Source organism: Pithys albifrons, chromosome Z (genome assembly GCF_047495875.1).
Source record: "Pithys albifrons albifrons isolate INPA30051 chromosome Z, PitAlb_v1, whole genome shotgun sequence".
Classification (NCBI taxonomy): Eukaryota; Metazoa; Chordata; class Aves; order Passeriformes; family Thamnophilidae; genus Pithys; species Pithys albifrons.
This window is the reverse complement of record NC_092497.1, coordinates 74,253,954-74,276,915: the sequence shown is the minus strand read 5'-3', so window position 1 is coordinate 74,276,915 and position 22,962 is coordinate 74,253,954. Positions and strand designations below refer to the sequence as shown.

Sequence of the window (22,962 nt, the reverse complement as noted above, 5' to 3'; positions counted from 1 at the left end):
TTTGATGGCCCCTGGTTCTCGGAACAGAAGCTGCTGATGCCTAGCTGCATTTTCAATGAAGTTGAAATGTAACACATCCTGTAACCCATCTGTTTTGACTCCTTTTCAGGTTTGGCAGGCCCAGTCTAAACAGTTGTGTAACTTTCCTTGATGATCTTCCTTGTTTTTCCTCTCAACCTTTTTAATTTTTAACTTGGTCTTTGTAAATGAGTGGACTAGAACTATGTGTAGGTGCAGCCTAACAATATTTATAACATATTTCTATTTCCTGGATTTTTTTTGTTTGTTCATTTTCTTATTTTTTTTATTTTCTTCTTCTATAAAGTTTCCAAGTTTTTGCTTTTGAATGCCATGAAATGATGAACTGCTGGAGTTGCCTTCTGCATTTGATTTCTTGCTCCTGAATGATAATTGTAAGCTCAGAAGCCATCATTTTACATGCCTGGTGATGTCTACTCCAAGCATGTATAAATTTATATACAATTCTTTTAATTGCCAATTTAGACTTTGCAGGTATCTTTGTAGTTCTTCAGCCATTGTTTTTATTTTCTTATGGAATAGAGTGCTGTATTTCTATTTCCTTGTAGCCTTTGTATTTTCTTTCTTTCTAGTTCTTTTATGGAGCAAGTTTTCTTCCTCACTGCTTGCTGTCTTTTCCAGGCTGCACTGCTGATCATATTAAGAGATTGCAGCAAAGGTCCCTGTGAAATTTCACCAGTGAACTGTTTCTGGCATAGTGCTGAAGGTGATTGAAAGGTAGATTAGAGCTTGCTGCAATTGAGTTTAATCTTAACCAAACTCTAGTTTAAGTCAGGTTAGGCTTAAAAATCAGTTATTTCATGAGGTGGTCTCTTTAACAGAGAAAGGCCTAGTGCTCCACAGATTTGGGTACTTAAAAAAACAACCAATCAAAAAAACCCCCAAACCAACAAAATAAAAACTTAAAATACTATGAACTTATGAAATAATGCTATAAACATTTTTCCACTCCAATTTCAATTGAAAATATTGTGATTATATTTCCAAGGTAGATTATTCAATATTGTTTCCCTAAGTTTATATGGATCTTGACACAGCATCAGGGTGGGCTGTTTGTGTTTCCTTGGTTTAAGTGTTAAGTATTATTTCAGTTATTGGCAAGCCTAGTTATAAAATACACTTTCAAGAAGAGGAAAATCAGTTTAAGAAATTAATCCATTTTTTAGGTTTCACTGAACTTTTTATAATGATGGTATTCTGTGGCTAAAGAGAAACTGCAGGGCATTTACGAAAAGTTTGATACTAATTGGGAATTGGCCAAATTGCTCCCACCTTTTCTTTACATTCTTCAGATGTGTGAAGAAATTAGCACTGATGATTAAATTAAAGAATAAAATTCTTTAAAGAGTGTGGGGTAAACTTTGTGTCAGGGCTGCTTATCTGAAAATATTTTGTAATTTTTACATGGTCTGAAAAGCTGACTATCCTTTTTGGCTATGTGATAACAAAGTGGAAAACTGGGGTTAATTTGTGTTTTACTGTAAGACTTCTTAGTTGATTTGTGGGTTTGGATTTTTTTCCTCCCTCTTCTCCAGCAGCATGGATTTTTTTTTTTCTGTTCAGTCTTTTTACTCTTGAAATTCCTCTTGAAGCTTTTTGATGTTCGTGTAAACAGTTGGTCAAAGCAACTTACTTGTAAGGTGACCAGTCAGTGTATTGACAAGAACAGACACAATAGAAAACTGTGTTAGGAGTTAAGCCGTTGGGATTTGCAGTAAATATATTACAGAACACAAGTGAATTGCTGATACTGCTTGTTTAGCTGTTTGCAAGGGCAATGGTAGTATGGATTTTTGAATTAGAAGGGAAGGACTGTTCTTTCTCTTGTGCTGGAACATCTAGTTTATGGCTGAGGATAAAATTGATTCAGAGAACAAAATGCTGCCGTCTGTATTTGTGCCATTTTAAAGCCTTCTATAGATTAGCAAGCAAAAACAAAAGATAGCTTTCAGTTTTGGTGAAGGGAGGAGTAAGAATGGGTATGCTTGTTCAGCTGCATCTTGATTGGGTATTAAGTCTATGAGGGGACCTGCTTTTTTTAGGTCAAGAAAAAGAAAGGACATCTGAAACTTGGGTGGGTTTTATGATGTGTGGAAATCTGGCTATTTATGAATTTGTTTCCTAAGTGTTCTAAATCTCCTGAATTGCTGTGCTTTCTGCTTCATGATTTGATGATCTCAACTTTAGGTATTGAAACTTGAATTAAGTCCCTGAGGGGAAGGGATAAAAACTCAAAAATTTCTTGGGGAAAAATAACTTACAGAAAGATCGTTCTTTTGACTGTTGCCACAATAGTTTGCATTTACAACAAAGTTCATTTTGTTGAAAGAAAAAAAAGCTAAAACTTTTATTGCTGTGCAAGTGTGAGTTTGGGTGTAAAATTCAGAATTTCTGTTTTTCTACCTGGTTATAAGGTTTCCAGCCATTACTTTGCAGATAACTAGCTGTGGCCTCAAATGGTAAACATAATTTGCCAGCTAAGCAAAAGCAAAATATTCAACAATGTGATGCATTTCAATTGTTTCTTTGAACTGAAATATGAGCTGTAGAGTCACATCGCTAGAAAGGACTTATGCCTCCGTGTTCTCCTAGCAGGATCGGCAATATCAGTGTCATTGCTGATAGGGTGCTTGTACGATCTTTTAGCAAAGACTTAACAGTAGTGGCAAGTTCTTCAGGTAGCAGATTGCTTTTATGTTCTTGCTGTTGAAGTGCTTTGTCAGTTACAACTTCAGTCTTTTCTGTTGCAGCTTCAGCTCTTTGCTATGCATTTTCTTCACCCAGAAAAAGGAGAACAAATCATTCCCCTGCCTTCCAGAACCATGTTGCACACCTCTAAGGTCGAGTGTTCATTCTCTGAATGTTGTTGCCCACCTGAAGTACAGTGCAGTACTCCAGGGGAGGAAGTGCAGTGGTGAATAGCACAGAAGGTTTGCTTAGTGTATGGCTTACTGCAGTGGTAATCTTTTTTGCAACAGTTTATTAATGACTTATGTTTGACTTTGTTGCACTGTGACCAAAAGATTTGTCCAAAGGCCCATTATTTCCTTTTCCTTTATGTTCCTGTCTAGATATGCTGTGGACCTTTATCCCTATTCTTTTGTAAGGGGGGTACTTTTAATTTAGATGATCAGTGGAGCATAGAAGAGTGGGAAAGTATGTGCTGGGAAACTAGGCAGAGTAGTATACAAAGTAACTGTATAACACTAGATGTTCTTCATTATCAAGGCCATGTTCCTATCTGACTTGGCTACATGCGTGGGAACACAATGGTGAAGGTTGTACGAGGGGGTGGGAAGCTAATCATGGGAGGAAGAATAGGTGGGCAGGGGTCTTATGACCACTACTCAACAGGCAAGCATGCGCAGATGGTTGCCACTTATGTAATTAATAGGAGGCAGTGTTTGGCTGCCTCTCAGGCATCACCTTACACTGCGTACTGGCCCTACACAGTATAATGGACCGCTGATAAATAGGAACACTGGGAGTGGGGGAGCTGAGCAACACCCATCCTTCCACCAAGCCCGTGTTAGCTCCTCGGGAACGCCCACTAAGCATGGATGGCGTCCAGCTTCTGCCATCCTGGTAGTCCTGGCCTGTCTGCTCAAGTAAGCCAGAGATAGGAAGCAACTGCTGCAGCATCAACTGTATTTCAACTATACTGTATCCTTTTGTATCCTTTAATTAAATTTTTAAGTATTTTATTCTTTCTATTCTCTTTTGTATGGCGTATTAAGTAATTTATCCTTTTTAATTCTCTTTTGCTAGTTCTTATTGCAATAAATGCTGCTTTTGGTATTTTAAGACACTGACTACCTTTATTCCGGACATGTATCCAAAATGAACTGTTATACCTTTTTACTTTGCAGGCCATTTTTCCATTCACTGCAAAGTGAGTTCTGGAGTTATTCTCCAGCATAGTCTGTCTTTCTCAGCTTGAAACTCTGCAAATTAAGGATTAGGGTAAAGGAAGAGATTTTTATGCTTGTTAGTAGGAAATACTGAAAAATACTGAACCTATCATGCATGCAGAACTTCTTAATTTGCAGAAGAATTTATCCATACATGGTTTAATAATCAAGCAGTTTTGTCCTTGGTAGCATGAAGGTTTAGATGAGCTGTGCTGTTAGTGTTGCTCCTGACAGTGCTATGAGTGTCAAATTCTTATTGAAGATGTTAACATCATCTGCTTCCTTTTCCATTATTACTTCACCTTTTTTTGGCTTTGCATAATTTTGGTATTTACTACTGAAAAATACTTCTGAGCTGTGGTTTATATTTCTGTTTCACTTAAATCTTTATGAGTAAGAGGCTTTCTTTTTAATGCCTCAAATTTGGTGAATAGTAATTAAGCTTGAGTATCTCTGCTATTTCATTTGATGTGTTCTGCCTGTGAGGCACAGCTAGGCTCTTTTATAGATTCCAGTCCTCTTGATTTTTGAGGTTCCACAAGGTGTCCACCAGCTCCTCAGTCTTCACTAATGTGCTCTTTGTATTTTATCAGACCTAGCCATTATGAAGATGTTTTATTTGGAACCCTCTCACCTGTTCTTTTGCTGTTTAAGCTGCATGCAAAAAAAATACTGACTTTCTGGCTTTCTTGGTGTCCCTTGACCATATCTTTCCTTTTCTAATCGAGGGAATCAAACCTTTGACTATTACAACATGTAGGGCAGAAGCTTTGCTATAGCTGTTTGTTACTAGTGGCATATATGTGCTTGTGCTGTATATGTTTCTGCTGCCTCACTGGACCTGGTTTCCACTTCATGTATTCTTTCCTGTTTGTATGAAGTCAGTGCAGAATTAGAGGTTTGGTCTCTTTGCACAATTCTAGCCCTCCCATTTTTCCTCAGTCCCTTTTACATTCTCAGATATAGTAACTGTCATCCATGTCCTTAGTATTGTATCAAAAAGAGAATGTCCTTTCTGCATAATGTCATTTTATCTCCCTCCTCAGTAACAGGTCCTGTAAAGCTTATCTTACCCTAATGATCTTTCCTTCTCTCCAGTTTTTCTGGCTTTATATTCTTTCCTCCTTTCATGATCATTATATAAACTCTGCAGTGGTTGCAGTCTTAATTTTTTTTTTCTATTTCAACAGTTTCAATCAGCTCATATCTATTAGAATGGAATTTAGATGGAGTCTGCTATTTTTTCTATTCTATAAATAAACCACACAAAGCCAAAACTAAAAAAACCCAAACAACAAAAAACCCAAACCAAAACAAACAAAAAAAACCAAACAAGAACAAAAATTAAGTGAGTGAGAAACTTATGTCATGTTCCTGAAGTTTTGGTGAAAGCTTTGCAAACCTTTTTCCCACGTGGTAAAAATATCCATTATTTTCACCTTCCTTCCAAATCCCATGTGGTGGGTGGCTGCTGCTAGTTGCTATCAAAGGAGTTTTCAATCCTCTTAACTTGTTAATCATTAGTGTTCACCTGATGGCACCTAAAACATTTATATGAACACTTTTTTAAGGCCTTAAATTGTTTTTTTTCTTGTTAGATTTTTGTAACTGAGAAGAAAATGTGGTAGTTATTGAAAAATGGGGAAATTACCTTTCGGATACAATAGCACATGTGACTGAACAAGTAAGCATAATTTGGTAGTTATATATCAAGTCCTGGTTGATTTCCTGCTCCCCTTATTTTAGGACTTTGCCTTAATGTATCTCTTTTGTTGCATGGCATCCTTATTGTTCTAGTGAAGTCCTGATCCTAGTTCTACTATGGTCTTATTTGAATGTTGATAAGGGCTGAGTCCTGACTAGTTGTTTTGTTATTGACTTGCATACTGGAAACGTATGTACTTGGTTTGAGAAACTTTATGCTCTAGTTTTTAGAAACTCTCTGGTTTCAGGTGCTTCTGCTAGATAAGAACTTGGACTTTCTATTGCCATCCCAGTAAAATAGCTCAATGTGGCAAGTGCTGAAAGGATATAGGCAGAAATTAGAATATGACTTGTGGCAGTGAGAGAAAAATAGGAAGTAGTTTTAAAATAATGTTCTAAACTAAATGAAGAGTCAGTCAACAGGGCTCTTTTCTGATAGGAGTGCAGATATACTGCTTTTTATGCCTCCTTTCAACTTCTGTTCTCTTTGTTTCATTGGTATTGTGTAGTGCAGTGTTTCTCAGTTGCCCAGAATAAATGAAGTTCCTAATGTCCTCAAGGGTAGTAGTGCAAAGTGTGCTGGATAATTTTGGAGACCCCTGCATCTAGATCATGGTAATAGCACATAGGAGTGTAATCCTGTGAGAAGAGGGGAACTCATCTGATAGCTTATTGTTTCTCCCAAAACTTTCTGCTTCTGTCTTGGTTCTCCTGGTGCTTTGGACTGCTCTTGTATTGGATAGATGTCTACTGCAAGTCTAGTTAACTTGCTGATGTAGCGTCTTCTAAGCTGACCCTTTCCCACCTTTTTATAGTAATTAGTTTTCTTCCTGACTAGTTGCTGAGTTGTTGGATAAGTCTCCAAATGTCTTCAGTGTGGTTCAGAGAAAGTGTGCTTCTGAAAGCAACGGTGGCAAAGACCTCTTCTGGATTGGAGTCAGCCACTGACTCACTCAGTAGCTCATGGAATCTAAATGAAGCTGGGGACTGTGTGTGCTGGAAAACAGCTTGAAAGTAATACAAAAGTGTGTGCTTACTTCAGAGATTTAAATACTTCTGTATATATTGAAAGGTAGCTGAGCATGGAACTAAGCAATGAAACTAAAACTTGGATAAATGCACCTCTTGTAGTTGAGAGCACTTGAGCAAGATGGGCTGAATTTGGGTTAAAGGAGAAATGTGGTAACTGTCCTGTTTAGCCAAGTTTAAGAAGAGACTTGACATAGTGAAGATATGTGAAAGGAGCACTTTGACATCCTGACAACAGAATCTTTGTTGCCAGTTGGCTTTCTTTCAACAGAATTTACAGCTGTAAATGGCACGGGCAGTACAGTGGTTCATTGAAAGTTACACACAGCCTCTCTCTATTATTATGGAACATTGAAATTAGACATCTGAAATATATCCAGTCACTTGAATGAAATCCAAACCTATAGAAGATATTTGGCAAGTGTAGCTGTTGTCTTGTGCATCATATGTAGCTTAGAATGTGACCTTTCTGTAATTTAAATTCACATTTAAGAAGATCTGATAAATGCAGTTTAGGTACTGAATTAAAACCCAGTTAATTTCACTTTGGAAACTACCATTCTGTGGCTTTATTGTTTTGAGTTTTTATTCTGTTTATATTTCTGCTACTTCTACCTCTCTCCATTTCCACTTGTAATATGGTGGTGTTTTGTGTTTTATCATTGCTAAAGAAATGCCAATTTTTTGGGATCTTTTCATGCCTGTCTTCTGGGATTTTAATATCACCTTGTGGGTGACTGATATCACAGTTTAAATGAGTAGTACAAATTTGGGGCAGAGGTAAAGCTTTATTTGTTTATGATGCCTCTTGCTAAACTGACAGTTTACACCCAAAATACAGAGATCTTTCCTGTTGCTGAAGTGAATGCTACCCATTGCTGCTTGTCAGATTGAATAATAAGAATCTCTTGAGAAGAAACCCTCCCATTCTCTCCTATTGGTGACAATATTAGTGACAATTTAGAATATAGAATATAGTTTGAAAGCAAACTTCCACAGTTTGTCGCAGGGTAGTTAATGTGGTGGTAAAGGGGAGATGAATGTGTTTACTTCAGTGAGTCTGTTACTCGGGAGGCCTGTAAATTTGATTGGCTGCTGCAGTTCTTCTGGAACCATTGGATTTGAGACCAATAGAAAGATAAGATATCCAATTACCCAAATGATTTGCAGCGTTAGGCAACGTTGTCATGGAGACGTGAGTTGGAAAAACTTAAATTTTAAGCAATAAAATAATCTTAGAGCACATCTGGGAACAAGAAAATTTGGCACTGGCACTTACCTGAATTGAATCTTAGCTTGACACACTGTTGTTTGACATTGATGTACCATAGGGCCCTAACTCTTAAAATGGTGTGTTTGTTTTGGTTTTTTTTTTCCTTTTGCAGCCATTGCCAAAACGGAATGGAGTGTATTAATTTTAAATAAAAGAGCATTCATAATATGTGCATATCTCAGTGCTCAACTTGGATTCAGTAACTCAGGAATAGCACAGTTCACAGAATGCTAGCTTTAATCATTTGAAGCTTTTGACTGTTTTGACTGTTTAAGTTTTGAGATTTAATTATAACTCCAACATCACCTCATCCCAGTTCTTAGTGATGAATTTTTGGAAGTGCTAGAGTATTTCTATAGCAAGTTTTAACAAAGAATGCAGAAAGCTAACCACGGTGAAATGTTTTTTTTTCTCTAATTGCTCTGTGAGTGTGTGTGCCTTTTTTGATTTGAAGATCTTGAGCACAGAAAGAATAAAAGTTACATTGTGTAAGTGTACTGCTTGTTTCAGTGATTCTGCTATAAAAATGAAACTACTAAACGGACACTAAACTTTAGCACAAGACTTACATACACACATGCGATTTCTTACTATGTTTCAAAAGTCTTTGAATGATTTCTGTTTGAATGATGTTTGAATGATTTCTGTCTGGGAACAGGGATTAAAAAAATGGGCAAGCATGTCCCATAAAGAGGGCTTTTATCCACATGTCTGTTGGACAGATAGAGATGAAAACTGATCTGAGGTCAAGCCATTTGCAGCATTCTCATAGGCTTAAATTTTCTTTACACCCCCACCACAGATAATCTCAAATGATTTAGTAATGACCAAAAGTGCAACATTGACCTTTCCTCCCCAGTGGATTACTGTGTTACATGCTGTAAATGGCAGGAAGTCCATTTTGTCCTTCCAGAAAAAGTTCAGTGTTGTACTTGGCTTTCTATGTGCTGAAAATGTAAACGGAAGCGGAGTGCTTAAGAATTACCTTCTAGAGCTTTCATGAATGTAATTTGACAGTATATTTCTTTCTGTGTATCGAAGGGTGATTCTCTTGATTATTTTGCTTGAAAGGAATGAATTAGGACATGCTTTTTGTTATCATCAGAACTTTGGTTTTCCTGCTTTACTTTAATCATGTTGCTTCTACGCTATATTTTTCTCAATTTAATTACAAATTTGATTCTAAAAATTGGGTCAAAATAAGAGAGTAAATAAAAATGCAGTAAATGAGAATACATAAACCCATCCTTAAGAACTGGTAAAAGAGCACTTTCAAATCTGATCTTTGTGATTCTGGAAGTTCAGAATAATGAGCTTCTGACATACACAATGGACATTTTTAGCTGAGCATTGCTTTGTAAAATAAGGTCTGGATACCTTTGAAGAGTCTCAGCACTAGTTCTTGAGCAGCTGTCTCAGCTCCACGATTACTAAAACTAATGTGTTTTTGTAAGACTCAATTTTTGCCTTAAATCATCGTGGATTCTATAGCTAAAATTATGGCTGGGACATGTATTAGTAGGCACTGATTGGAGCAAAACCAAAATTATTACTCTTGAAACCTCTGAAACTGAAAGGTGATTAACTAATTTTCCTCAAACAAAGTCTGCATTCTTCAGTTATAAGTGAGAATGCTTGTTCCCATTAGGTAGGGCTTCCAGCATTTGTACTTAGAGACACATGGGTGTTTGTTAGGGTACAAAATAGTTTAGATACTTGTATTATACTTCCTTCTTATCATTCCAGTGCAAAAATCTGTACTTTTCAAGAAATCATGTTGATTTAAGTATACTATGTGGTGATTTGGAAAAGTGAAGGCAAAATTATCTGGAATTGACTACTGCAAAGCAAAACACTTCATTACTTTTTTTCTAACAATGCAGAAGGAAAAATTACAGTTCTATATGTAAGCTTTCTTAACTGCTTAGTGAAATGCCTTCTTTAAGTAAGTATTATATTTAGTAACTATTCTGGCTCCTTTGTTCTTTGTCATTATGTTAAGAATTCACTGTACCAAGAGACAAATTAAAGTACAAACACTTGAGTTGGTTAATTCTTGGGTCAAAGCATTTAGGTCCTTGACTAAATGTAACAGAGACAAAAAAATTACTTGAGTGAGGAGGAAAAAAATCCATCAGCTGAATTTTATAAAACGCAGTTGAATTCTTTCATTTCATTTTATAATGATACTTCAGAGAGGAGGGTATCGCTTGAATCAGGGGTCTAACAAGCTTGTCATTTGCAAATAAATCAAAAGACAATCATTACAACAGCAAGAACCAATGAATGATGTAGTTTTGTTATATTTTGTGATGGGTCCAACGCTCAAGTACTCTATTAAAAATGAATGTATTCAAGAGGCTCTGCATTAAGAACACGAACAATTAAGGGCACTTCAGATGCTTTGCTAAGAGCTGCCATAATATTGGGAGGACTTTCATGAGAGATACAGGATTCTGTAGTCTGCTTTACCAAGGAGCCAAAGCACATGGGTGATTAGTCATGTTTGTCTATATTGGAGCAGCTTTCTGCAAAATTTCTTTTGTTTATTCAGTCTTCTGACCTCCCTATATGTCTGCAGATCAACAGTTAGATAATAGTTTTGTTATATTGGGAAGCCTCTAGAAATAGGCCATAAGTACCTTTAAGACTCAGATTCATGAGCCCCAGATCTCGGGGCTTACTCTAATGACACAAGTTACTGATGTCTAGTCTTGATTAATGAAACTCAGAAAGGAGTTTTGCTTTCAAGAATGAATGTGTACACACTGTGTGCACATGTATACTCAAAGGTATTTCACCTTAAAAGGTGAATATCCACTGCCTTTTGAACAGTTAGATTTATATTTAAAGTAACAAATGTTCCTTTTCCTCAATTCTGAAAACAACCTCTTGCAACTCTTGATTGGCAAGATTAGGTGAATTGTGCTTTAAAACCTCACTTTCACAACTTTCTAGACAACAAATATTTAACATGTTGGTGAATAAGAATAGTTTTTACTGAATGTTTGAGGACAGCAAACAGAAGATACATGAAATTGAATCATGGATAAATAATTTTAAGAACTTTATTTACATATGTAAAATAATTCTATTGGGCAAACTGCCTTCTAATGTAAGCAAAGTTTTGTTTTTATGCTTAGAATAGGCATTTCAGTTACTCTTCAGTATAGATGTCTCTTATCTGGCACTTGTAACAATAGCAAGAAATCTCAAAATTGACTTATTTTATGACATGTACATTTAAGTTTACCTAGCACTGTGGATGAATTAAGGTTGCTGCTCATATACAATCATCAGTGATTTCTGGCTTTCATAAAGGCAAACTAAGGTAATTTTTTTTCTGGTCTGATATTAAGTCAGGCATGATAGTCCCGAGACAATAATTTTGAAGTAAGAGTGATGTGGAAAGGGGGAGTGTTGGTTGTGCCCTCTTTTCTAGAATAAAAATAAATTAAAAAAAGTCTAATTGAAATGTGGTGGGACTCGTACTTATCACATGATTCACACGATGCAGCATTCTTTTGTGTTTACTATGAGATGATGTGTGTGCTATGATATTATGGTGTTACTACAGTGAAGCTCAGATATTTGGGACATGGACAGAAAAATCCAATAATATGGACAACTTGCTCATTTTATAGGGTTGGATTTTTTTCTTACACTGACAGTAAGAATAGTTATTGTGTACTTACTTTTGTGTAGGATATACAGGCCACAGAACTTTTCAGTAGATACCAAGTGAGTTTCTTACTTTATTCTTTCCCCTCTGTCACCTGCTATGATTCATTCTGGCTTCTATCCTGAAAAACAAAAATAATCCAGCTGGTCTAGGGCAATTAACATCTTGGATCCTAAACATCTCAGCTAAACATGCCAAGCAAATTGCTGTGTTGCAGACTTTCTTTCCATAGCTGACTTAACCTGTTTTCTGGAGAGACACAGTAGGTATATGGGAAAATGTCCTTAGTATGTGTGATTTGTTTGTTTGGTGGCATGTGTGTTTGGTGGTGTGTGGGGTTTTTTTGTTTGTTTGTTTTGTGGTTGTTGTTTGTTGGTTTTTTTTTTTTTTTTGTTGTTTTGTTTTTGTTTTTTTTTACTTAACAAAAAAGTACCAACAGATTTTGTAATAGTTAAGTCTGATAACTGATAATAATTAAGCTGGTAACTTCATAGTATTGACTTTGCTTTTAGGAATGTAATACTAAAACTAAAGACTACACATGGAATTATTGGTATTTTATAGTCGTGGCCCAAGCAGAATAGAAACAGACCATTATGGTACTCTGAAATGATAGTTGCTTCAGTTTAGAACAGAGATATGTTTACGTTGTTGCAGGGAGGCAAAGGTTTCCTCTAGAGTTACTGTTGCTTCATTGCCCTTATTTAAGGAAAACCTATTTATCCTAGGAAGAAACTATCCCAGAATTGCTTTGGAGGCTATTATTTCTACAAAACTTGAGTGTGTCAAATACCAGGCTTTGGTCAGGTAGAGTGCTTCATGTCACAGAGTTGTGATGTTTTACAAGTCTTGATGATTGATGCTATCATCTATTTTCCTGGTGTCTGACAGAGGTTGGGAAAGAGGTGTTAAAGCTTGCTAATTTAGATCCCAAATCTAAATCTGTCTGCTGAAACATAAAAGGAGAGGTTGGCTTTTGTGTCCTAATTATTGTGTGACTGATCTATAAGGATCATTACATCACAGTGTCTTAAAAAAACCTCAGAATGATGGGGAGCTTCAGGAACAGGCTTGGCAGAAGAGTTAGCAACATTTTAGTTTGATTTCTTTATCTTTACTCAGGTTTAATACATGCCATCTCATGGAAGGCCTAATAATTCACAGCAGCAATCTCTTCTTTCTGCTGTTTTAAAACATAAGAAAAACCCCAGCTAACCAAGAAATACCATTATGGGTTACTGATATGACAGAGTCTGACAGGAGCTGTTCAGTGTCTTGTATATAGTCTGAGTTCATGTCTGGATGCTAACTTTGGTTTTGTCCAACTGTGCTACAGTGACTGAAGGAGATGTTTTTAAAGAAAACTACACGAGCTGTCTAAAGTACCTTGAGGGTTAATTTTAATGGTGGTTCCAAATGATAGGTGAGTCACAGACTTCAGTCACAGAATCACAGACTATTCTGAGTTGGAAGGGACCCAACATGGATCATTGAGTCCAACTCTTAAATCAATGGCCCACATAAGGGATTGAACTCATGACCTTGGCATTATTACAACCAAGTTTTAACCAACTGAGCTAATTTCAGGGTCTATGTGTAGGTCTGAAAAGCTGTAAATATGTGTAACACTGAGTAATGAGAGAAAAAGATCCATTTACTCCACCAGAAATCCTGTGTTTATGTTGACATGCTGAAAGTGGAAGATAAGAAGTGGGAAATACATAAAACTCTTGAAAAGTGGGACTCAAGCTCTTTGTCCTCCTGTAATCTCTGTTGCTTTCAATGAAGGATTATTCTGTTCTTTACTCATGCCTAACCTGGTTCTCTGTTTTCTGATCTGACTTTTTTCTTGCCTGCATTATTTTAATTCTCTTTCAATACAGATTTTAGAAGTCTGTATTTTTTGTCTCCATTCTTCCCTAGTTCTGTTTTGGTATTTCTTTTGTACTCCTAATGGTGTGTTTCTGTTGATTTAAAAAAACCTTATTTCCTAATACACAGATAAAATTGATCCTTATTAGAAGCATTTTTATTTTGTGCCTGTCATCTTCATGTTATGCTGCTTGATAATTTGAGTAATAATACATTTACCTTTTAAACGGCTTTAACTGGGACTTAATGGATTTCAAAAATGCTTTACTTTTTAAAGAACTTTTTACAAGTACCAGATTTGTGCCCAAATGTGTATACAGATTAGGTGCTTTAGATATGGCAGATGTACTAGAGTAGCTAACCAAATCTCTTTCCTCATGTGGCCTTATATATTATTTACACTTGCAGTAGTATGAAAAATGGGTATTTTTTGTTACTTTCTTCACTGTCTGAATTTAATATAATCCTGCATATTAGTTAATGTATGTCAAAACCCCTAAAACACTTTTTAATCAAAATACTTTTCCTCTGTAGACAGAAATCGCCAAGAGATTGAATACAATTTGTGCACAAGTCATCCCATTTTTGTCTCAGGAAGTAAGTAAAACTGTTCAGCTGTTAAAGTGCAATTATGTTGTTTTTCTGTTTGCAAATTAGCTAGTTTTAAGATGTTAGTTTTATGTTAATACACAAGTGTAAGGAACATCTGTTAGACCTGAAGTTGCAAACCCCCTGCTAATTTGGTCTAACAAATCTGTGTTCAAACTAGTGAGAATGGCTTGGCCACATTCATTGCCTGAGTGGGAATCTGTAAAATAGTACCAATAAAAGAACATGCTTTCATTTCTGATCATCGTGATTGCTTATTAGATATTCAGTTGTCAAATGATCTAATGAAATAAGCATGCTTATCTTCTCTATATAATTTGTATCAAACTTCAGAGTAAAGGTGAGTATTTAGCTTAGATGCAAAACAGTTTAAGGTTATAAACATACATCTGGTCTGAATGACTGTGGTGTTCGCATATTGTGGGCAGCTGCTGTTACCTTTTGAAGCTTGTTATTTTCAAACTCTGCAGTTTGTAGAGAGTGTTTGTTATTCTTGAGTACAGTGAAGCCCTTTTGCATGTTTGAAATTTCAGTAAGTTCTGCTTTGTGGGCAGAGAGTATATACATGTTAAATTTGACAATGTTGTGAAGTTGACATTATTGTCCTGTCAGCTCAATTAGAAATTATTATTCATTTGCCAGAAAATGAATAATGAAGTGGCATGAGTAAGTGATAATCTGTGTGCCTTCAGTGCTCTTGTTTCCTTCTGAACAGGTGAGAAATAGGGCATTGATAACTTTTTCCTTCATAAGATGTCTTGCAATAGGTAGCCTGGGCTTCTGCAGACAAAGTGGTTATTCAGGTGTTTGTGATCCTGGTTTGATTTGGTGCAGTCAGTACCTTAACATAAACTCCTCTCCACACCCTTTCTTCTTTTAATAGCATCAGCAACAAGTGGCCCAAGCTGTAGAACGTGCCAAACAAGTGACCATGGCTGAACTGAATGCCATCATCGGGGTACGTGGCCTTCCAGGTCTACCTCCTACAGTGTGTATAACTTGCTTTCATATCTTACCACTTTGATATTTTTAAAATAAACATAATGTTTTGATATCTAACACTGTTTTGATATCTAACACTGTTTGATGTCCAGTGTTGCTGAAGTGTTTGTGGTTCACACAGATTTTAGCAGGAATAAAGGTACTAGTTTACTTTGTCAAAACATCATTTTTTCAGCAATTCTGCATGTAAGACTTTCCTTGCAAGAAATATAATTATTAGGAGAGTTGCTTGTTTATTTATAAATCTTGAATGTCAGTTGATCTAGTTACTTTTGCCTTAGGCTTTTTGTGACACTTGAGTTCTTGAAGACTTTACAACTATCCATTCTTCTTTCTTTCCTTCTCGTGAATCTTCCATGAATTTTAAATTAGCAAGCTATTGAATAGAAACTTCACTTGCTTTTGAAGTACTATTAATTGTCTGACACAGTGTTCTAATAGCCTTTCACCAAGAATGTTCTTTTAAATATGCTAAAAAGGTTAATACTACTTGCTTGTGACTGGTTGTCAATCACAAGTAATTTGCTTTGTATTAATGAACTTTTTGGAAACATACATTCCTTCCACTCTTGAGTTCATTTCCCCTGCCATGAAGTCTAGAATATTTCTCATGTTTTATGCCTTTCCATACTAAGTGAAAGAAGTAGCTGAAACAAGAACCTGTTCTTTCTGATTTTATTCATAAAATTCATCCGCCTTGAGCAGATGCAAATTACTCATTTATCAATTTATGTTAATTGCTTTTGAGAAGATGCCCTGCTGGTCTTTATGGTTCCCTCAGACACTTTGTAATGATAATTAGACATGCTGCTATACAGATTAACAGTGCCATGGTCCAATGACGTGTACAGACAATGGAACCAGTTAATCCATCTGTGCTTAAAATTACATCCCAACTGGAGATAGAGAAAAAATAGGAGTGAGGGAGGATTAAAAGAATGAGCCCCAGCTTGAAAATGCTCCTTTCATCAGTTTCTCAATTGCAGATCTGCAGTCGGTTTGCCTGTGGTAAGCTATTGGCAGTCAATTAGGTGAAATAAACAGGGAGGGTGACCTTCATTTCCTTTTAATAGCTTTTCCTCCCTGAAATGGGGAGCTTCAGTGGATTTTCAGCTTAAATTTTATTCAAGCTGCTTTATTACACTTGACAGATTAGCTTTGCATAAACATACCCCCCCTTCAAATCTGTGCTGTTTTTCCTTTGTAACAAATTTTGACTGTTACTTAGTTGACTTGCTAATCACATCTTAGAAACCCAATACAATTACATCTGTATTTGTCAGACTCTCCTCTATGCTTTGCTTGTGTAATGAATTACTTTATGAATACCTGATTTGATCTTTGAAGTACAGCATATGTACATTTGTAGTATTTTATTAACAAAGATTGAACTGTACTTTCTTGCATTTTTAAAACAAATTACTTATTCAGTATGGAAATGGAATGGAAAACCTTTCTTAATGAACTGGTTATAAAGAAGAGTTTATGCAATAAAAGGAAATACATATTAAAATATATTTAAAAACATTCTTGCTCAGCTTAGGATAGGGCTACTTAGACAAACAAAATTTTTCTCTCAGGAATGTCATCTACATCTTTTTAAAGTCTGAAAAACATAGTCTTTTAAAAGCCATAGGATTTACAAGTATTGCATGCCATTAACATTTTTTGGGGGGAGGCAGTAGGGACGTTCTTTAGAAGTAGGAATAGAAGCCTCCCCTTTTATTTTTTTAATTGTCTATGATTTCATCTGAAGAGATACTTTCTTTTGTCTTATGAAAGACTTCAGAATGATGTGATACAAATCAAAAATGGTGAATGAGGAAATTAACACATTGGACACAAAATTTGTTTGACCATGTAGATGCCTGTGTATGGTGATGTTTTACAGTCTTATTAATCAATAGTTATCTTGTGCTGCGTAATAAGTTTCATGCTTCAACACATGCTTGGTTTTGTTTGAAAGGGATGGTGTGTGTCGTGGAAAATCTGAATAGCATAAAATCAGGTTGACAATTCAGTGGACCTTTGCTCCCCCTCACTGAGGACTCAGGGTGTCAAGCCCTTTCCCCAGAGGGGAGGACACATCAGAAACCTGTCAGTTCCTACAAGCGGCAGCTGCACTGAGGCTGAGCACAGCACAGTTTGATAGCAGCTGTCAGTATTGTTCAGGGACCCAACTTAGTGTGAAGAACTGTGGAAGGGCCGTGCTGCTGAAGTGCAGTGTCTTTCAAGATAAGAAAAGATACAGTAATTTAATGGTTTAGACACATATTATGAGCATGAAAGATCATGAAACTTCTTTTCAGAATGCAAATAGGTTGGGCCAATCTGTAACAATAGAAGATGAAATTGAGTGTTGTACTACAAGGATACTTATATTTGATAAATTTTGAAGACAGGAGGAAAGTTTAATTTTCCTAGCTCATGTTCACTTGCATGCTTTGTCTTGACTGAATAAAATTCTGTATTTTTGTCAGGATTTGGCTTTTGTGCCAGCTTTTTCCTTTCTGTCCTTATAGGCCATTGTTTCTTGATACTAGATGATTCAAGAGTTTCCTGTCTGGCTTACTTCAGTTAGAGCAATTCTTAGTGCTGCTGCACTGTGTGTAAGTTCTGAAAGGGAACAAAGAGTTGTTACTGGGAATAATGTTTTGATGAAATACAAAGTGATTTGGAATGATATTTATTTTATAGTTTTTTTTTTATTTACAGAGCAAAAAGATAGAGCCCCATTAGAGGACAGACTGTGAGGATAGAGACTTAAGAGTCTCACAGGACTGAGATTTTTCAGAGAATATGCCTACAAAGTCAAAAGCTAGGCTTTTAAATTGCTATATATTAAGTACATACTAAACAAAAGGCATAAATTGACACATTTTTAAAAAATAATAATAATAATATAGATGGACTCAGCTTGCAGGCAGTGCTAATCCTCTGTGTTGATAAGAAATTCTTGCTTTGGGAAAAAAAAAGTGGATATTTGGTTATTAATAGTCATATCTCTGGCCTTCTACTTATCCTGCGTGTTCTTGAAGGCTTTAACTTTCAACCATAGGGCAGCAGGGTGGCTAAACAACCTTTTTCCAATTTTTTAAATGGTGTTTATATTAGAATGAAGTAGGAATTTCATTAGATAAATAATGAACGAAGCAGAAACCTTTGACTAAACAGATAAGTACACCCATTAACTCCTTGGCATTGCTGCAGCTGGGCAGTGCCCACTTCAGGGGTTGAGGGAAAATCCAGATCATGGTATGAAATAATTAGGTCGATTGTTTAACTTGAATGGTTGTTTTGGTTCCTTTGTGGGTAGCTTGCTATGTTGTTTTGTTCTTGTTGTTTGCTTGTTCAGTTGATTTATTTTCGTTTTTGTGTGTGTGTGTGTTTGTTTTGGTTTGGTTTTTTGGGGGTTTTTAGGGGTGAGGGGCTTGGCTTATTTTCTTGATAAGTTCCATCTAAAAAATCACAGGTACTCAAAGTTCATGTTGGGAACTATAAGGGACAGTTAAATTGGTATGTCTAGTTGTGAACAAAGCAAAATTTACTAGATTTACTTTCTAACAAATAAACTAGTTTTATGAGTAGAATATGCTGGCATCTGAATGAGAAACACATGCAGCAAACTGAAAAGTTTCTTTAACTTTACATTTTTGATGCATGATTTAAGTATACCACTGAGAAGCCAGGTATGTCTTATTTTTGCCTTTTGAGGTGGGTTGCTAATGATTCAGTGCAATATGTATTTTTTGCATTGACAGTGCTCCTGAGACAAATTGAGTTATTGGCCTCTGAGAGGCCTCTCCACTGTTGCATGAGGTGATTGGTTAAAGGATTAGCAAGATGTGGGATTATTTTTTCTCTCTTGGCTGTGGTTGCCAGCTAACTCTGGGATTGTAGTGTGTGAAGCTTAAGAGGATGAGGTTAACCTCTTGAGGGTTTATTTTTGAGTGTGTAGTTAATCCTTAGAAAGCCTATAAATAACTAGGCTGTATGTTTCATTATAAAATAGAAATACAGACTAGAACAGAAATGAATGCAGAACTTTGTGGAAGGGAAGAGCTAAGCAGCTGTAGCATTACTTTAGGTCCTTCTCAGCCATGATCTGCATTATTTCCTGAGGGAGGGGAAATTGCCTAGTGCTTTTAAATTAAATAAAATGAGATCTGCTGAGCACAAGAGACTCTCCTCACTTTTAGCATAAACTAGCTAATCTCAAGTCTAAATTACTAAACTCTGGCAATAGGAGCTTTATTTCATGGCAACATCCTGGGTTCTCTATTTTAAAATACATAGAAATCTTAATTATATCCTAGGATTTTGTCATGGTAGCTGCTTTTTAGAACACAAAGACTCCAGACTAAAGCAATGGAGGAAGATATTTGTCCACATGACAGCTGGTATTCTCAAAATACCAGTCCCCAAACAATGGTCAGATTGTTACTGTTAGTGCCAATAAATTTTGAGGAAAAAGAAGAAAGCATTATTGATGTGTATTGGTAGTTTGACCTCCTAAAAAGAGAATCTGGTAGAAGGTGTGTAAAATGTGAACGAATAAAGGAATAGTGTAAACCAGACTTGGTATCCACTTGACATCTGTTCCCTCTTCCCATCCACTAGGGATTGATGAGAAAACACAGAACCTTGAAGCAGCAATATAGAGGAGGATAGTGTCTAAATGAGACAATGTCCTGCAGAAGGTATTCTCAGTTTTTCTGGAGAGGTTCAAATTGCATCCAAAAGTTAAATGGAATTGAATTGCAGGCCAGACCTCCCTTGGCTTGCAAGGTTTCCTATGGTTTGGATGGAAAAAGCTGCATCTTGGATCTTGTCCAAAAATAAAAACAAAAGATCTTTAGGTTCTGTCTCATCTAGAGCTAATATTGAAGCTACAAGTCAAAGCTGAGACCAAGTATATGGTTACAAATTTGTGAAGCCTAACAGCTTTCAGGGAAGGAGTGAAAGGTTGATGGTTGAATTAAAAATACGGTTAGCTAGAGCTTAAATTTGAAGATATCCAGCTTCAATTGTGAATGCAGAAAGAAGGCAGATTCTGAAGAGATAACTGTGAGCTGATACCACTTGGTAGACTGCTTTCTGATGAGCAGTTGTTGGGGATGTGGCATGTACAGACTGAAGGGCGTAGTGCTCTAAGCTGCTCTGTTTTGCAGCAGAATAGAAGTGCAGAGGAGATTGATAGAATTAGAAAAATGTGTATGTAGCAATAATGAATAAAAAAAAACTATTGTCAAGCGGAGAAGATTGATATTGAAGAGATGATTGATTCATTTTGTGAACTTCACTCCAAATCATTCTGTTAGACTGCTTTGGAAAGAATAGTTTTAGTGGAATGGAAGGGACTAAAGTTGGGTCCAAATGCTGAAACAGTACAGTTTAGGGCAAGAATTTGCAGCAGATGTGTTCATGAGCTTTAATACTGACAGTATGGGAGGGCTACTGGAAAAACAAATGGGTGTTAGGGATGGGTTTGTATTTGAATGTGGTTGGGGTAGTGTGTATGTATGTGTATATTTGTATATGTAATTGGCACACATTTTAACATTTAATCCTAGAGCAAAGGATTAATTCCTATAGATAGTGATTCAATCGACCTCTATTGATTAAAGCATATACTGGCAGTATAGCCTTTGATGCTAAAAGATAGGGATAACGTGGGTAATATTCACAAAAATTAGGTTATTCAATAAGTAAAAAGAAACAAACTGAAGAGATTAACATAAGTTCTTCTCTCACAAACATCTGCTTTGTGTTCATATTTCAGGTGAGATAAGTGGGGGAGTTTGAGCAGGTGAAGAGTCAATAAGCTAAGATAAGAATGTGATATGACTTGCAGTTCTTACCTGAAAAACTGTGTGACATACTGTAGGTTTGGAAGTGGAAGGAGCTGTGTGGGAGGAGCAAATTGGTTGGTCCACACAAAAGAGAAACTCATTTAGAACTGCATATGGGGAGAAATTGAATACAGATAAGTTAATTGAATAAGGATTAAGTGTGGTTATGTTCCTGGAGTTGTCTCATCCCAATGTGAATGGGAGTCAAGAGAGTTGCTGGGAGTTTTTATGTTGAATGATGTAGGGCTCTAAGTTGGCATACTTTGTGGTAGGAGAGAGGTGCAAACAATGAACCATACAGATTTTGAGAAGCAGACACTGATACACTGAAGTGAACTAATTGTCACTGTGCAGATGGGAGTAATGTGGACTTCACTGGCAAAATATACCTCTAACTGCGTGACAGTGGCAATGATAGACTCAGTGAGAGTAGGAAGGTGCAGAGAGGCTGGAGGAAGATACAGGGGAACACAAGTACTATAAGTATTAAACATTGGAAATGTGCAAGAAAACAGCAAGCTGCTATGTTTTTCAGGGGGGAAGAGCAAGATAAACTGTTGAGGTAGGGGCTGTGTGGGAGGATTAGACAACAAGCTTGTTTTTCTTATTCTTGCATGGAGCAAGGCTACTGTAGTTAAGATAACTTCAGGAAAGGCAGAGCAAAGGACATTTTTACAGCATTAAACTGTAATTCTTCAATATGTTTAAGAGTTTATATCAATTGTAGAATTCCTATTATCTAGTAACTGCATTTATTTTTAACAGCCAAGGTTGTTGTTTTGTATAATAGTTAATTGCCTGAGAACATTCAGTATTATTTATAAAGATGCTGGCTAACTAGGTCTTCCAATTGGATACTTACAAGCAGTAGTATTAAGGAAATAAAAGCAAGAATTAGCAAAAGCAGATTGTTCAAATGCATAGTCAGAAGTGATCATAGTTTGGCATGTTGAAGTTGTTATGGACTATAGAGGAAACTTGCAAGGATCTGGCCTGTGGCTTTGAACAGTAAGTAAAAACTGGGGTAATTCTTTTCTTATGACTGTCATTTTTAATTGTTTGTCCTTGAAATGTTTTTGTAGTGAGTAGTAGCTTGGACAAAAGGGTGACAAGTATAATTTCAAATCTTGTATTTAACTTCTGGATTTTCTTTTACTAAAAAGCCTTGCTGCTCAAGCATTACTGTTCTTATGTTCAGCAAGAGTTAAATTTCTGGAGCCTAAAAAAGTTTGGAAGGAAAATAGAAACTTTTAAAGATAATAATAAAAGATAATAATAAAACTCCTTAGAGTAATATCTGTAAGTCATTTCCAAGTTAGTGAATGCTTGAACTAGTTGGTTTTGGCTGCTCTGCAGCAGGAGCATGGTTTTGAAGTGTTGTTGGATGCTGGTGGTATGTTAACAGTAGCTAAAAAGGCAAATACATAGATTTGAAGTTAGAAGGTGAGTGGTAACAGGAATTTATGGTTGCCACAGAAAAGAAATGTGCTGGCAGTTTCTGCCGACCAGAAACAATGTGTGCTGGCAGCTTCATTCTGGAGTTGAGGCTGGGCATCTCAGTCTTCAGAGAAAGCAATATGTACTTTTCCAAAATGAAAGAAAAGCTTTGTTCTTGAACAGACCTACATTGCCAGTGATCAGAGGAATGTGAGTGGTTTCAGAAAATCAGCCTTTTTCTTGTTAGGATCAAGAGAATTTAAGGGTATCTTCTGTGACTTGTAGACTGTAGTTTTAAATTTGTTACTTGCATTTAGAGTCTGGGAAGTCCTTTGGTGGAGGCATGTTTTATTGAGCAAGGATTGTTTTTCCTGTGGTGTCTGATTCTACCCCTCCTGCCCTGTGACATCTATCCTTTACAAAGGTTGCTCTGGCTCCTCCATTGTTAGTCTTTTTCCTCCAGTTGCCATCAGCTTTGCTGTTCATCCCTTATTTCTTCATAATTTAGCCTTAGGAAAAACAAAATACCCAACATAATTTAACCTAAGTGAA

At 36.3% G+C, this 22,962-nt stretch overlaps 1 protein-coding gene across 7 annotated transcripts in view; it reads left to right on the top strand.

Annotated features, from left to right (window-relative positions):
- Positions 1 to 22,962, top strand: part of LOC139684612 (transducin-like enhancer protein 1) — a 76,368-nt gene that overhangs the window by 9,587 nt on the left and 43,819 nt on the right. For 3 of the 7 annotated variants that reach the window (XM_071580735.1, XM_071580730.1, XM_071580729.1), the window contains exons 7-8: positions 14,045 to 14,107; positions 15,003 to 15,077. The exons of 1 other annotated variant lie outside the window; for it this stretch is intronic. In XM_071580735.1, the coding sequence (XP_071436836.1) occupies positions 14,045 to 14,107; positions 15,003 to 15,077 (138 nt within the window). Of the gene's footprint in view, positions 1 to 14,044; positions 14,108 to 15,002; positions 15,108 to 22,962 lie in introns of all 7 variants that reach the window. 3 more of the 7 variants (XM_071580733.1, XM_071580727.1, XM_071580732.1) reach the window with 1 other exon arrangement.